A 14,644-nucleotide genomic window follows, 5' to 3' on the forward strand; every position below is an offset into this window, starting at 1 on the left:
CTCCGTTGTAATACAGACTTTCGCATTTGTCCTTTCTAAAATATCCGGAAACCATCCCCCGTTTGCCCTCAGCTCAACAATCCCTTTTCGTTTGTCCGACCTTCGATTGGCTGATTCTCACCTCTTTGATTGTAGTCCAGTAGACTTATTGTTGGGGGCCGATTTGTATCCTAAATTATTGCTGGAAGGTACTCTTGGGTTCCTTGCTAGCCCAAAACACGATATTCGGCTGGATTCTTACTGGTCCCATGCCTTCTTCTTCAGTCCAGGTCTTTACGACTTCATTGGATTTTGCTGAAGAAGAGTCTCTCAACAAGACACGACTCCGATTCTGGGAACTTGAAGAAGTGCCCGAACACTGTCAGACATGTTTTGTGAGAGGAATTATGGAGCAACGACTGTACGAAATTCGGAGGGCCGCTACGTTGTAACCCTTCCCTTTAAATCCGAATTTCCGCAAACAGTGCAAATCTGTGAATCTCGCAGTAATGTACTGAAAATATTTTGTCGATCAGAAAATTCTTTACTTCGAGTAAAGTACTTATCTTTGGCACATATGTGCCCGGTTAAGTCGTCCCAATCATCTAATATGCTTGTTTTTTATCTGCCACACCAGCCTGTAATTAACCCTGATAAACAGACCACAAAGCTCCGCGTAGTCTTCAATGCATCCAATAAAACATCAAATGGTATTAGTTTGAATGATTTGCTTCATGTTGGACCAACACTTCAGGCAGACTTAGTCCTTTTAATTTTACGATGGCGGTTATTTAGATACGTGTTCAATTGTGATATTACTCAAATGTACCGTCAAATTCGTGTCGCTTCTAAACATACGTCATTTCAAAGAATCTTATTTAGAACGTCTCCTTCCGAACCTCTCCAAGATTTTGAGTTGCAAACGGCCACATTTGGATTAAACTGCGCTCCCTTCCTACCAATCGTACTCTTCACCAATTAGCAGAAGATTCTCAATCTGATTATCCACTAGCCGCGCACATTCTCCGTAAATGTATGTACGTCGACGATGTTCTCACTGGGGCTCATGATATTCATACGGCTTGCGCTTATCGTGATCAACTTATAGAAGCCCTTGCTACGGCAAAGTTTGAGCTGAGGAAGTGGACATCAAATAATAAGTCCATTTTGTCTCGTTTTGCTTCTGATGAACTCGTGGATGCTCAAGTTCTCTCGTTTATAGAATCTAGCAGTTCTAAATCATTAGGAATTCAATGTAATGCGCACTCTGATTCTTTCTTTTTTGTCGTAGACTCTATACCAAAAAAAGCAAAATCTTCCAAACGGGAAGTCCTATCGGTCATTGCTAAGCTTTTCGATCCCATCGGGTGGCTATCAGCTGTCATTGTGGTTGGAAAAATTGTTATGCAAACGATCTGGTTAGACAGGATAGATTGGGATGATTTTCTGCTTGCTGCCACTAAAAAATCATGGCAAATTACTTTGTGGCAAATTACTCTGCCGTTAACTCAATTCAAATTCCACGTTGGGTTCACTATAGTCCAGAGGACACGACTGAGCTTCATGTATTTTCTGATGCCTCGGAAAAGGCATATGCCGGGGTAGTATATTTACACTCTCAGTCTCCACCTGGTGAGGGCAATGTTCATCTCTTAACTTCAAAAACTAAAGTTGCGCCTATAAAATCGGTATCCTTGCCGCGTTTTGAGCTCTGCGGAGCAACACTGGCCTCAGATCTTCTTAAGTCTGTGGTGGATGAAGTACAGATACCCGTTAATAGAATTTATTGCTGGACAGATTCTACTATTGTTCTGTCCTGGCTTCGCAAAACACCTTCTACTTGGGCTACTTTCGTAGCAAACAGAGTTTCTCGAATTCAGGAGAATATAGGAGGGGGACAATGGCGAAGATAACCCTGCTGATTTGGGAAGTCGTGGTACTTTATCCCAGGCCATGGTGGCATGGCCCTGATTGGTTACTATTGGACTCCTCGCAATGGAAAATAAACGATATAACTTCCATTGATACTGATCTTGAAAGGCGTCCGGTCAAGAGTCATTTTTCTCCTCCTACCATGATGTCTTAGATAATTTCTCGTCCTTTGAAAGGGCTTTGAGAGTACTATCCTACGTATTTCGATTTTATTATAATTGTCGTCCAAATTCTCAATATCGTTGGGCCTTTGTTTCTACTACTTTGGAGGCTTCCGAGTTAAAAGCGGTTAAACTTCGTTTAGCTATTCTCGCTCAAAGGACGTACTTTGCTGAGGAGTACAAGTGTTTATTAGAGCGGACCCCCTTACCTTCAAAAAGCTCTCTACTTACTTTAAATCCTAGTTTGGACCAAGACGGTGTCATGCGTCTCCATGGCCGCTTAGCAAAGTCCCAACACTTGCATACACTGAACGTCATTCGATTCTATTGCCATATTGCTGCCGATTTGTTCGCCTACTTGCAGAATTCGTACACGAGATTTCCCTTCCTGGTTAATTTGACCATTTATATTTTTCGTCAGAGCGGGACGCCTGCGGAATTTTGTAAAAAAAAATTATGCATTTAAAAACAAATGTTATTCAAAAACGGAGAGAATACGTATAAATCTAATTTATGAAATTAATCTTATGTCTAAGTATTTGTTTTATATTTGTCAGCAGAGCAAATTAGTTTTAAAATATCGGGTCTAGTTTTCAAGTAGGAATGGAGCTGATTACATTGTTTGTTGATGTTAGTCTTAGTAATTAAAATAGCTTTTAAAACTGTCACACTTAACTGCGTTTTTTTCACTTGTCCATATTTTATTCATTAGGGAAAAAACTCTTTCGACAGGTGCGTTACTTCCAGGCATACATAAAACATACTCAATAATTGTGCGAAAGTTTGTGCAGTTGAGATTATTAGCACGGAAGTGTTTAAACAGCTCCACCCAACGGTCTTCAGTAGCAACATTCTCATCGTTCCAGCTTTTGATTTTTTCAACTGTGACGTAACTGGAAACAAGCGAAAACTCATCGAACACCTCCGTATCTTGGCTACTGCTAAGAAATCTTTGTGTGATCAGCAAATCCGTCACATTCTGTACGTCTTCCCAAGTAGGGACTTTTCTCAAATTTGACCATTCAAATACTGCTAGTTGTGCATTGAACTGGCACCACTGTTCCAACTATTCTTTACTTGTCTTATAAAAATCCGCTGCCGCAGTTTTCACATTCTGCTCATCAACAGCAACGTCAGTTTTTTGTAATTTTACCAGTAGATTGCGGACGGAATGAGGAAGGAAAATCGAATTCTCTTTAAGTTCTAAGTTATCTCGGAGACGATTAATTTCATTCGCAGACTCTATTGGGGACACGTTTTGTCCCTCGATTTTCAACACGGCTTGATGAAAAATCGCTGTCTGTGCGTGCAAAAAATATAACCACAATTCAGAGCTGGGATTTTCTTATTCAAATCATTGCAAGATAATACTTCTTTCAAATAATCCACAATTATATCAGATGATTCGCCTGGCTGCTTTTGAAACTCTAAAATCCTGACTCTGACGCCTTCGTATGGTACAAAATAGCGAACTAAAACAGGGAATAATTTTATTGAGCCATGATTGGAAGCATCGGTTAATAAAGATATGCAGTGGGCTTCGTGAAGGTGTTCTTTCAATTCGTCCATCGCCATAGGTGCCAGCACATTTACAACTATAGCTTGTGATTTTGTATGGGCACATCTAAATTTTTGCTCAAAACATGTGTTGGAAATCGTCCCAACCCCATCGATGATGACATCGACATGGACCTCATTAACATCGATGAATAACGATCGACAAGTTCCCATCACTACCACCGAAAGGGGACCACTCTTCTTCTTGAAGTTAAAAAAAAAAATAAAGTGTCGATCGCCAGATCAATATAAATAATTATTTATTTTCAAATAAATTGACCGCCAGCGTCAAATTTTGAGTTAAAAAAGTTAATTTTCGTGGTTTTATTTGCAGACAACAAACGTAAGTATCGTCAGAATACTTGTTGTGTTGTTGTAGTTTGCAAATTTATATTGTTGTCCGTCTGGTTCAACAATAGTCTTCGATTCTAGGTCTATTCAGTAGAATTAGAATCCCTACAAATCCTTTCGACCGTATCGGAACTTGTACATGGTCCTTCGAGTCCAAAAAAATAAGAATCGGCTGATTTGCCATCAAAATTCCAAAAAAAAAAAAAAAAAAATAATAATAATAATAATTTAAAATTGTAAAGTACTGAGAAGTGTTGTTGTTTTGTTTTAATTTGCATTCGAAAGTGGCGGCTTTTGTGTTGTTTGTTGTCACTAATACATACAACAAATTAACACTGCCATTTCACAGAAAACACATACACTAACACATTTTAAAGATCACTCTCACTTAAATTGTTCCATCATTTTTGGTATTTGTTTTTGTTTTGGTCATCTGCCATTTTACAACATTGAACAAGTTATTATCACCTGTTCCTTGTTGTTTACATCGGTCTGTCAGCTGTCATACTGACAATTGATTATTTTAGGAAGTGTTCAGGAAAAGTGAGCAAGTTAGTGTAACGTAACGAAAAGTTGTCGTAAACGTATCTTAACGTAGCACAAGTACTGAACGTAACATATATTGATATTGAATAGAAATAAAACTAATAATAACAATAAAATACAAGAGTAAATACAATAAAAATAATAAATTAAAAAAATATATAATATATTTAATTAAAAAAAAAAAAAAGAATTTATAACATTTTAAGGAATTTTCAATAAATTTTTATATATTAAATATTTATTGAGAAATAATAATTATACTTCAAACATTTTTTAAATCTAATTGGAATAACTTCATTTATTTATTATTTAATAAATAAGTTGAACGTTACAGTTTGAAAGTGTAATATAAATAATAACAAAGATAAACAATTACAAGATAAATATAATAAAACAATTAAAAAAATAGATACGTGTAAATAAATAAATTTGATAAAAATAAAAAAATTAAAATAAAATAATCAATAATGGAGTCAGTAAGTTGTGCTAAGTTTGAATATGAAGCAGACAACCTTTTGGAAGAGTGCACAAAATTGAGAAATATGCCAGAAAAGGATTTAAGCGATTCTTTAATAGAAACAAAATTAGAATCGCTTGATGAAGATTGGCAAAATTTACGTAGTGCGTTTGAGAGTGTATTTTTTGCGGGTACAGAAGATGAGGAAGATAAACAATATAAAATAAAGGTAAAAAAATATTATGAGTCAGTCAGAGATAATTACCAAGTGACTAAAGCTACATTATTGGAAATATTAAAAAATCGAAAGGCGCAGAGCCAAAGTAATAACGCTAGAGGCGAAGTTACAAATCCATCGTTGTTTCACAGCTCAGCTGTTTATCCTCCGGGTACAACGTTTGATATGTCTGAGATTTGTATTAAAGTGCCACCTTGTGACACTCAAGACTTCTACGGAAGTTATGAAGAATGGCCAACATTTAGAGATATGTTTACGGCTATTTATGGAAATCATCCCAGACTCACACCAGCGCAAAAGCTTTATCATTTGCGTAATAAAACTAAAGGTGAGGCTGGTAGAATTTTAGATAGGTACCCTTTATCTGATCAAAATTTTTCGTTAGCATGGGAAGCATTATCGGTGCTATACGAAAATGTTAGGGTACTAGTTGATAACCAACTGAAGATATTATTCAATCTTTCTGCAGCAACGGTTGAATCTAGCAAAGATATTAAAAGAATTCAATCGACAGTTAGTGACTGCTTGGCTATATTGAGAGCTCATAGTGTAAAGGTGGATCAATGGGATCCAATTTTAATATATTTATGTTCAACTAAGCTTCCGGTTGATACACTGACTCTATGGGAACAATCGCTCGAATCACATTCAGAGCTACCCAAATGGTCGCAAATGGAAGATTTTCTTAAGAACAGACATCGGGTTCTAGAGCGAATAGATGGTCTCAGAAGTCAAACAGCTTCAACTTCATTTAGCAATGATCATATATCGCATCAAAATGCTCATTTGACACAATCAAACAGATGTGTCATGTGTTATAAGAACCATATTTTGAAAAATTGTATGAGATTTAATAATATGAATGTTAATCAGAGAATAGAGTTCGCAAGAGAAAAGAGGTTGTGTAATAATTGTCTAACAAGCGGACATATTTCGCAGGAATGCGTGAGTGTGCATAGGTGTATGTTTTGCAAAAAGAAACATCATACTAAATTGCACCTACAAAGTAATGGGCAGGAGAGATCTATACAACCAAGAAATGTAACGAGGGATAACCAAGCACCTGTCCGTTCAGCAAATGGGAGTCAAACAAATACTCTTGTTACCACTGACAATACTGTTGATGAAATGCCTTGTTCATCTAGTTCGATAGTTCAAGCTTCCAATGTGGAAACACATGTTTCAGTGTGTCATGATGACATTATGTTGCCAACAGCATTAGTAAAAGTTAAACATGCTGGGGAACAATTTACTGTTAGAGCGCTCATTGGCTCTGCTTCTGAGCGAACATTTATAACCCAGAAAATTGTAAAAAGAATTGGACTTTGCACAGAAAAGGCAAATTTTAAAATAAGTGGTCTGAGTGGAACAGTCGTTGCAAACTCCATTAAAAAATGTATGCTGACGCTGTGTTCAGACACAATCAACAACGAAATTGAAACTGAAGCATTAATTGTTCAAAATTTAACGAGTTTGCTGCCGACACAAATAGTATCAATTTCTGACTTAGGAAGTATAAAAGAATTAAAATTAGCAGACCCAGGGTTTATGATTTCTGCCCAAGTAGACATGCTAATTGGGAGCGATGTTATCCCACAAATAATATTGGAAGGTGTTAAGAAGAACATATTGGGAAACATGATAGCTCAAAATTCAATTTATGGTTGGTACATCTATGGACCAATAAAATCAAATGAAATTTGTTTAGCTTCAGTAGAAGTAGAAGAACATAGCGAAGATGACATTAGTTCCGCACTAAAGAAATTCTGGGAACAAGAAGAAGTTAATAACGTTCCAATTGCTACAGAATCGGACAACTATTGTGAGGAATTTTACGCTAATACGACTTACCGTCGTTCAGATGGAAAGTTCGTTGTAAGATTACCATTTAAAGATGAATTTCCTAATAAAGTATGTTTAGGTTCGTCCAGATTTAAAGCAAAGAAGCAATAAGAGCATATGGAAGCAAAATTGGGGAAAAATAAAGAAGTAGAAAAATCGTATAATGTTGTTTTGAAGGAGTATTTGTCATTAGGACACATGAAGCCTACAAATTCAAAGGAAATCTGTAATGATGGAAAATATTATTCATATTATTTACCACACCATGCTGTCTTTCGACCAGAAAGTACAAGCACAAAAGTGAGAGTGGTCTTTAATGGATCGAGTAAAACGAAAAGCTCGTATTCCTTAAATGAGGTTTTGCATACAGGGCCAATATTACAAAATGATTTGGTGTCTATAATTTTGAATTGGCGCTTGTATAAGTATGTGTTTAACGGTGACATTGAGAAAATGTACCGACAGATCTTTGTGCATCCTTCTGATTGGCAGTATCAAAGAATATTATTCAGGAAAGATGTTAATGAAGAAATTAAAGAATATGAGTTATGCACAGTTACTTTTGGTGTAAACTGTGCTCCTTATTTGGCGATTCGCACATTGTTGCAATTGGCAGAAGAGTCAAGAGAAACAAGTCCAATTGCCTCTAAAATAATAAAAAACGAGCTATATGTTGATGATGTTTTGACTGGAGGTCATACTATTGCTTCAGCGCTAGAGGCGCAAAAACAACTAATTAAAACATTGCATTCGGCAGGATTGCCGTTGAGAAAGATAACGGCAAATCACCCGAGTTTGCTTTCAAACGTCCGATCAGAGGATTTGTTGGATGAAAAATTTTTGAGAATTGAAGATATGAGTTCAACTAAAACATTAGGCATTCAGTGGAATGCCATTAGCGACACATTTTCTTATAGTATGAAGTCACTAGAGGGGACTGGCCAAATAACTAAAAGGAAAATCTTGTCAACAGTTTCGAAACTATTTGACCCAGCAGGGTGGTTAACGCCTTTAATCGTACAGGCTAAAATTTTGTTGCAAGACCTTTGGTTAGAAGGCATTAAGTGGGATGATAAAGTGTCATAATCCACATTGATTAAATGGAAAAATTTTGTGAATCAATTTTCAAAAATCGATTCAATACAAATCCCAAGATGGATTAATTTTTGCCTAGAGGGCACAATTCAAATACATGGTTTTTGTGATGCATCTGAGAAAGCCTATTGCGCTGCATTATATATTCGTATGAATACAGTTGTGCTGGTCAACTGTAAACTTGTCGATAGCTAAGAGCAAAGTTGCGCCATTGAAAAAAATAAGTTTACCAAGACTTGAGCTTTGTGGTGCCGTATTGCTCTCATCTTTGGTAAAATATGTTGTCTCAAATTTGAATGTTAAAAATTATTCTGTTCATTTATGGACAGATTCAACAATTGTATTGGCATGGTTGCAAAAACATCCATCCACATGGAATACGTATGTTGCAAACAGAACTGCATTAATATTTCAAAATGTTGAAAATTGTAAATGGAGACATGTTTCTACGAAGTGTAATCCAGCAGACCTTGGAACTAGAGGTTCCAGTACTGAAGATTTATGCAATAATTCGCTATGGTGGAATGGTCCAGTCTGGTTACTTAGTCCTGAAAATAATTGGCCAAAATCAAGTATAATTTTACAAGATCCACCAGAACAACGAAAAGTAGTTGTACATTGCGCACCAATTATTATTAAAGATAATTTGATAATAAACAGGTTTTCTTCTTACAACAAAGCACTGTGGGTTGTAGGATATATATTTCGTATGAAGAAGCGTCAAGAAAAAAATGAAAAGTCTGAGTTGTCAAATGATAAAATTCTATCTCACGAGGAGTTAAATCATGCTAAATTGGTTCTTGTCCGAATAACCCAAATGTTTCATTATCCGCAAGAGTATAATGAATTAAGCAATCCGAAAGACATTTCACGTCAAAGCTCATTGCGTGCACTAAATCCGTTTTTGGATAAAGATGGCATAATAAGAGTTAATGGTCGATTAGCGAACGCTAACATTTCCTATGATGAAAGATTCCCAATTATATTGCCAAACTCATCGCATTTCTGTAAAATATTTTTAGAGTTCATCCATAAAACTATGTTGCACGCAGATATATCGTTAATGATGTCAACCGTTCGAAAACAGTTTTACATTCCAAGTTTAAGACGGTCAATAAAGAAAATTGTTCATGAATGCTTGATTTGTACAAGGTATAAAAATAAGGTTAAATCGCAGATAATGGCAGCATTACCTGTGGAACGAACATCTTTCACTCTTCCCTTTACATATGTGGGAGCAGATTTCGCAGGCCAGTTTCAGATTAAGGCAGGCTCTTTAAGAAATTCCCCTTATCAAAAGTCGTATGTTTGTATATTTGTTTGCTTTTCGACGAAGGCGGTTCATCTCGAAGCTTGTTCAGCCTTATCAAGTGAAGCTTTTCTTGCTACTTTTGCTAGATTCATAGGTAGACGAGGCTTACCCAGATGCTTAATGTCTGATAATGGAACAAATTTTGTAGGGGCAAATAGTATACTTATGAGAGAATACCAAGAATTTCTGAAAAAATGTTCCAAAGAAGTGTGTGAAAAGTATATAGTTAATGGCTTCGAATGGAAATTTATCCCTCCCAGTGCTTCACATATGGGAGGATTATGGGAAGCAGGTGTTAAAAGTTTTAAATTTCATTTCCAAAAGGTAATAAAAGATAGTTAGAATTGAAAGTGTTTTAAACACGAGACCTTTAACACCGTTATCTGAAGATCCAGAGGATTTGGAGGCTTTAACACCAGCGCACTTTCTGAGAGGTGGGTCACTAATATTTGCTCCAGAAATGCCAACAGAAGATTTATCTCTTATAAATCGATGGGAAAAAGTTAAAGCTCTTCATCACACGTTTAGCAAGAGATGGAAAACTGAATATATTCAGGAACTGCATAAGCGGTATAAATGGCAGTATCCCCGGCGGAGTCTTAAGGAAAATGACATGGTGTTGATAAAAGATGAACTTCTACCACCTAATGACTGGAAGATGGGACGAGTTTTAAAAGTATATGAAGGGCTTGATGACCACGTAAGAGTAGTTGATGTAAAAACTACAACAGGTATTATATCCCGTCCAACTGTAAAATTGTGTGTACTTCCAGTCAGTGGTTGTTAGTAGAAAGTAGTATGTGTTTCAAAAGTTACAGGATTCTAACTAATACGTCATGCCTTAAATGGCACCCCTTTTCTTCTGCATTGTTTCCTCCTCTATATCCATTACAGCTATCATAATGAATATGGGCCAATTTGATGTATGCATGGTATGCTTTAGCATTCACCACCTAAGATTCTGCCCGGCATTTAAAGTGATGAATATTGAGCAGCGGGAGAGCGTAGTTTTGATGCATAAGTATTGCATAAACTGTCTCAGTAGAAGTCACTTCGTTCGATCCTGTACCTGGACGGGTACGTGTAGAATGTGCGGAGCTCGACACAATACTATGCTACACCAGGCTGTAACAAAAATAGGAGGAAACATGGTTGGCGTAGTTGATGGAGGCAACCGGGGAATTTCAAATTTCCATGCGTATGCCGAACAAAGGTTGAGGCAGAAACACCAACAACAACAAACTCTTTTTGGAATCCAGACTCGTCAGCAACAACAACGACGTCATCACAAAAACAAAAAGCAAACGAAAATACAAGAAATTAAACAACAACAAACCCAAAGACTTGAAGCACAAAAAACACCAAAAGGCAGTAAAATGGAGAAACAGCAAAAGACCGGAGAACAACAACATCAGCTCCAAAACATTCCAAATATTAACAAACGTCAAATGAAAAAAACGGCTGGCCAAAATTCCACCACACCTTTAGAACATGATTCTAACAGGATGAATCGACTATTAAATGTTCTGGAAAAAATAGCTACGGCATTGACAGTTGCACAAGTGCAAGGGGCCCGGCATGTTGGAAATCTTCCCAACCCCATCGATGATGACATCGACATGGACCTCAATAACATCGATGAATAACGATCGACAAGTTCCCATCACTACCTCCGAAAGGGGACCACTCTTCTTCTTGAAGTTAAAAAAAATAAAGTGTCGATCGCCAGATCAATATAAATAATTATTTATTTTCAAATAAATTGACCGCCAGCGTCAAATTTTGAGTTAAAAAAGTTAATTTTCGTGGTTTTATTTGCAGACAACAAACGTAAGTATCGTCAGAATAATTGTTGTGTTGTTGTAGTTTGCAAATTTATATTGTTGTCCGTCTGGTTCAACAATAGTCTTCGATTCTAAGTCTATTCAGTAGAATTAGAATTCCTGCAAGTCCTTTCGACCGTATCGGAACTTGTACAACATGTTTGTATTAGATTTGAAGCACAGTCATTCGAACGAAAACTGTGGTTTTCTTGCACTGTGTGGTACGCCCACGCACCCTCCGCTGCAGCTATATCCAAGTCTTTGGAAGTCGCCAAATTTGTTCTTTTAAAAAAAGAAAGCATTGACGAGCTTGAAGCGGCAGCTTGATCAGAAAGCTTGTGTTTTTCCGATTTTAAATGCTCCTCAATATCACTGGCACCATCATATCCAACACTAAAATCAGTACGACATTTTTCACACATAACGTCTGATTCACCACTTCTTTGTTTTATAAATGGATACTTATTTTGCAAAGAAATGTTAAAAGTACACTTGCGTTTAGGCATTATTGTAATGTAACAATCACTAACATTGAAAATAAATTGTTTGACTTTGCTCGCCTTCTCCGACTCCGCGATGAAAAGATACCAGAACAATTTAGAGCGTCTATGCTTAGGATACTGACAGAGTGACAGAAACTTTTTCTGTTTTTATAAGCATTTTTAATTTGGTTATTTCCCTTGTTATGCTGGAGTTAATGTCAACGCCGTCGACGACGCCGAAAAAGTTGAAGCAGATTGAACTTTTTCGGCGTCGAATTTCTTACGGCGTTAAGATTAATTGCTCTCATAAAATTTCATACGATTCAATTTTTTTGACATTTGACGCCGTCGACGACGTCGACATTAACTCCAGCATTAGCATTACAAAATCTTTCGAGTTAATTTTAATGTTAATGTTGCTTGAAAAAAACTATGCAAATAAATTATATGTTCACGGGGAAAAAAATAACTCATGTATTTTTCATCAATATCAATATCCAGTATTTTCGAAAGCGGGACATTTTTGCTCTCGCTGGGGACAGCGGGACAGATAACCTCAAAGCGGGACTGTCCCGCCCAAAGCGGGACGTATGGTCACGTTATTCATGGTGGAAATCAATTAATGCTTCGTATACTTCGTACTGAATACTGCGTTTCTCGTCTGAAAAATTTTATTCGGGTTGTTATCAATCGTTGCAAGAGATGCATCGTTGAAAAGAAGCGCTCCTGTAATGAAATTATGGCCGCTCTTCCTCGAAACCGTAGTTACACGTCCTTTCCATACTACAGGGGTTGATTTCGCAGGAAGTCATTTACAGGTAGACCGTGTCATATAACCAAAGGTTATGTGTGTGTCTTCGTCTGCTTTTCAACAAAAGCAGTTCACTTAGAAGCTACTTCTGACCTGTCGTCTGCTTCTTTTATGGCAGCCTTTTATCGGTTTATTGGTCGTCGTGGGTGCCCTCGGACGGTGTTTTCAGATAATGGGACTAATTTCGTAGGTGCTTCTCGGGAAATTGAAAAGAATTTCAAGGATTTCCTTAGAGATAGTCGTGAAAAAGTTTGCGCGGCGTTGGGTTATCAAGAGATCTCTTGGCAGTTTATCCTCGCAAGTTCTTCCCATATGGGAGGACTTTGGGAAGCTGCAGTAAAAAGTTTCAAAAAACATTTCCATCGACATGCCAAACACTTTATATACACTTTTGAGGAGCTTTCAACAGTTTTAGTTCGGATTGAACCATGTTTGAATTCATGTCCCTTCCGCCCTATAAACGAAAATCAAGAAGATATTGTAGCTCTCACCCCGGTCATTTTCTTATAGGCGCTCCTCTTCTTTCTCCGCCTGAAGAAATGGTATCTGACTCCATGGAATCAGCTTCGGTCATTTTCCTCTTTGTCGCCTTGCCAGAGAATGACGAAGAAATGATGTCTGACGGAGAGGTTGAAAAGGAGATGCTTCTTGCGGAAATTGATATGGTCGTCGAAGCTGCCAAAAAAACAGCTCCAGAAACATTAAGTTCAATGGAGGCACCTCCCTCCAGCCTACTACGTCGTCAACTGGTTCCGCCGTACAGCCCAGAAATTCACAGTCAAATCGCTTGATCTGCCGCCTTTGAACCAGTCCCTACGCACTTTAGCGTTGCTTAAAATGTAAGAAGATGCCCCAACATAAACGTCTACGCTTTACATTCCCGCACACGTCCGCAAAACTACTCCAGTCGTCCGAGTACCCATATTCGTCCGTCTCATTCGTCGCATGTCGTTCGTCCGCGTGTTGAAATGCCTGTTGTCCGAAGCATCAATCCACTTCCTATAAGTAGGTTAGTCAAGCTCGCTCCTACCGTCGTAGTCCGACTGTGCTACCAAAATGGTGCAATGCTAGTTCGAGCTCTTTTGGATCCATGCGCTGGAGTCAGTTGGGTGTGTGAGAATCTAATTGCGATGTTGCACTGGCCTGTATCTTCGATCGATGGAGAGCGATATTGCGATTTCATGATGGCGTCCACGTATGACTGGTCCCAACGCCAATTGGTTACAGCGCAGGTCGCGAAGTTGTCATGTGGTCGCACTCCGCCGACTTCAATACCATCAACGATTCTGACTTCGTTTATCGGTTTAGAATTGGCGGACCCGTCGTTTTACAAATCAAGCGCTGTGGGTATGGTGTTAGGGCCTGAAATCTACGCTAAAATTATTTCCCCCTCATTCTAACCCAACCCAACCCAACCGGGTTTACCAACGGCCCAATATACGTCCTTTGGCTGGGTAATATCGGGCTCAGTACAACCCTAAACTTTTTATACCCTACAACACTATGTGTTGGGGGGTATTATAAGTTTGATTGGGCCAAATATTATGTAACACCTCGAAATATTGGTTTCCCACATAGGAAAGTATATATGGATCTTCCTATCTCGCCGAGCTGAGTCGATCTAGCTATGTATGTCTGTCCGTCCGTCTGTCATTGTTAATTTGTAATCACTCTACAGGTCGCAATTATGACCCGATCTTCACGAAATTTAGAAAGGAGGAGGATAATCGCATAATATTTAGGGGTTGAAATGGACCAAAAACTGAAAAAATTCCTGATTTTGCATTTGCTGTACAGGTCGCAATTATAGACCAATCAAAGCGGAAGTAAGCATGGGGCTATCTTTCACGAAAATTAGGGCTGGGCAAAAGCCTTCCAATTTTGATGGTCATCGGGCAATATTTAGTGGGTGAAATAGGCCAAAACATTTGTGTTAAATGAAAGTCAAATTTTCCATTAAACCGCGAATATTTTTAATCCCGGCGAAATCACAAATAGACGAACAGGTCAATTCTGACCGTTACGTAGATGCCGATAGCAAATATATATAGCGAAATA

General features: G+C 37.8%; 1 protein-coding gene across 1 annotated transcript; it reads left to right on the forward strand.

Annotated features, from left to right (window-relative positions):
• Window positions 1-4,993: 4,993 nt before the first annotated feature.
• LOC131805715 (uncharacterized) lies at window positions 4,994-13,377 on the forward strand. Its single transcript, XM_059129261.1, has 4 exons — window positions 4,994-5,549; window positions 5,691-7,043; window positions 11,292-11,300; window positions 13,124-13,377. The coding sequence occupies exons 1-4, from the start codon at window positions 4,994-4,996 to the stop codon at window positions 13,375-13,377; spliced, it is 2,172 nt and encodes a 723-aa protein (XP_058985244.1).
• The last annotated feature ends 1,267 nt before the right edge of the window (window positions 13,378-14,644 follow it).

The sequence above is a fragment of the Musca domestica genome, unplaced genomic scaffold (assembly GCF_030504385.1).
Source record: "Musca domestica strain aabys unplaced genomic scaffold, Musca_domestica.polishedcontigs.V.1.1 6, whole genome shotgun sequence".
NCBI classification, from domain to species: Eukaryota; Metazoa; Arthropoda; class Insecta; order Diptera; family Muscidae; genus Musca; species Musca domestica.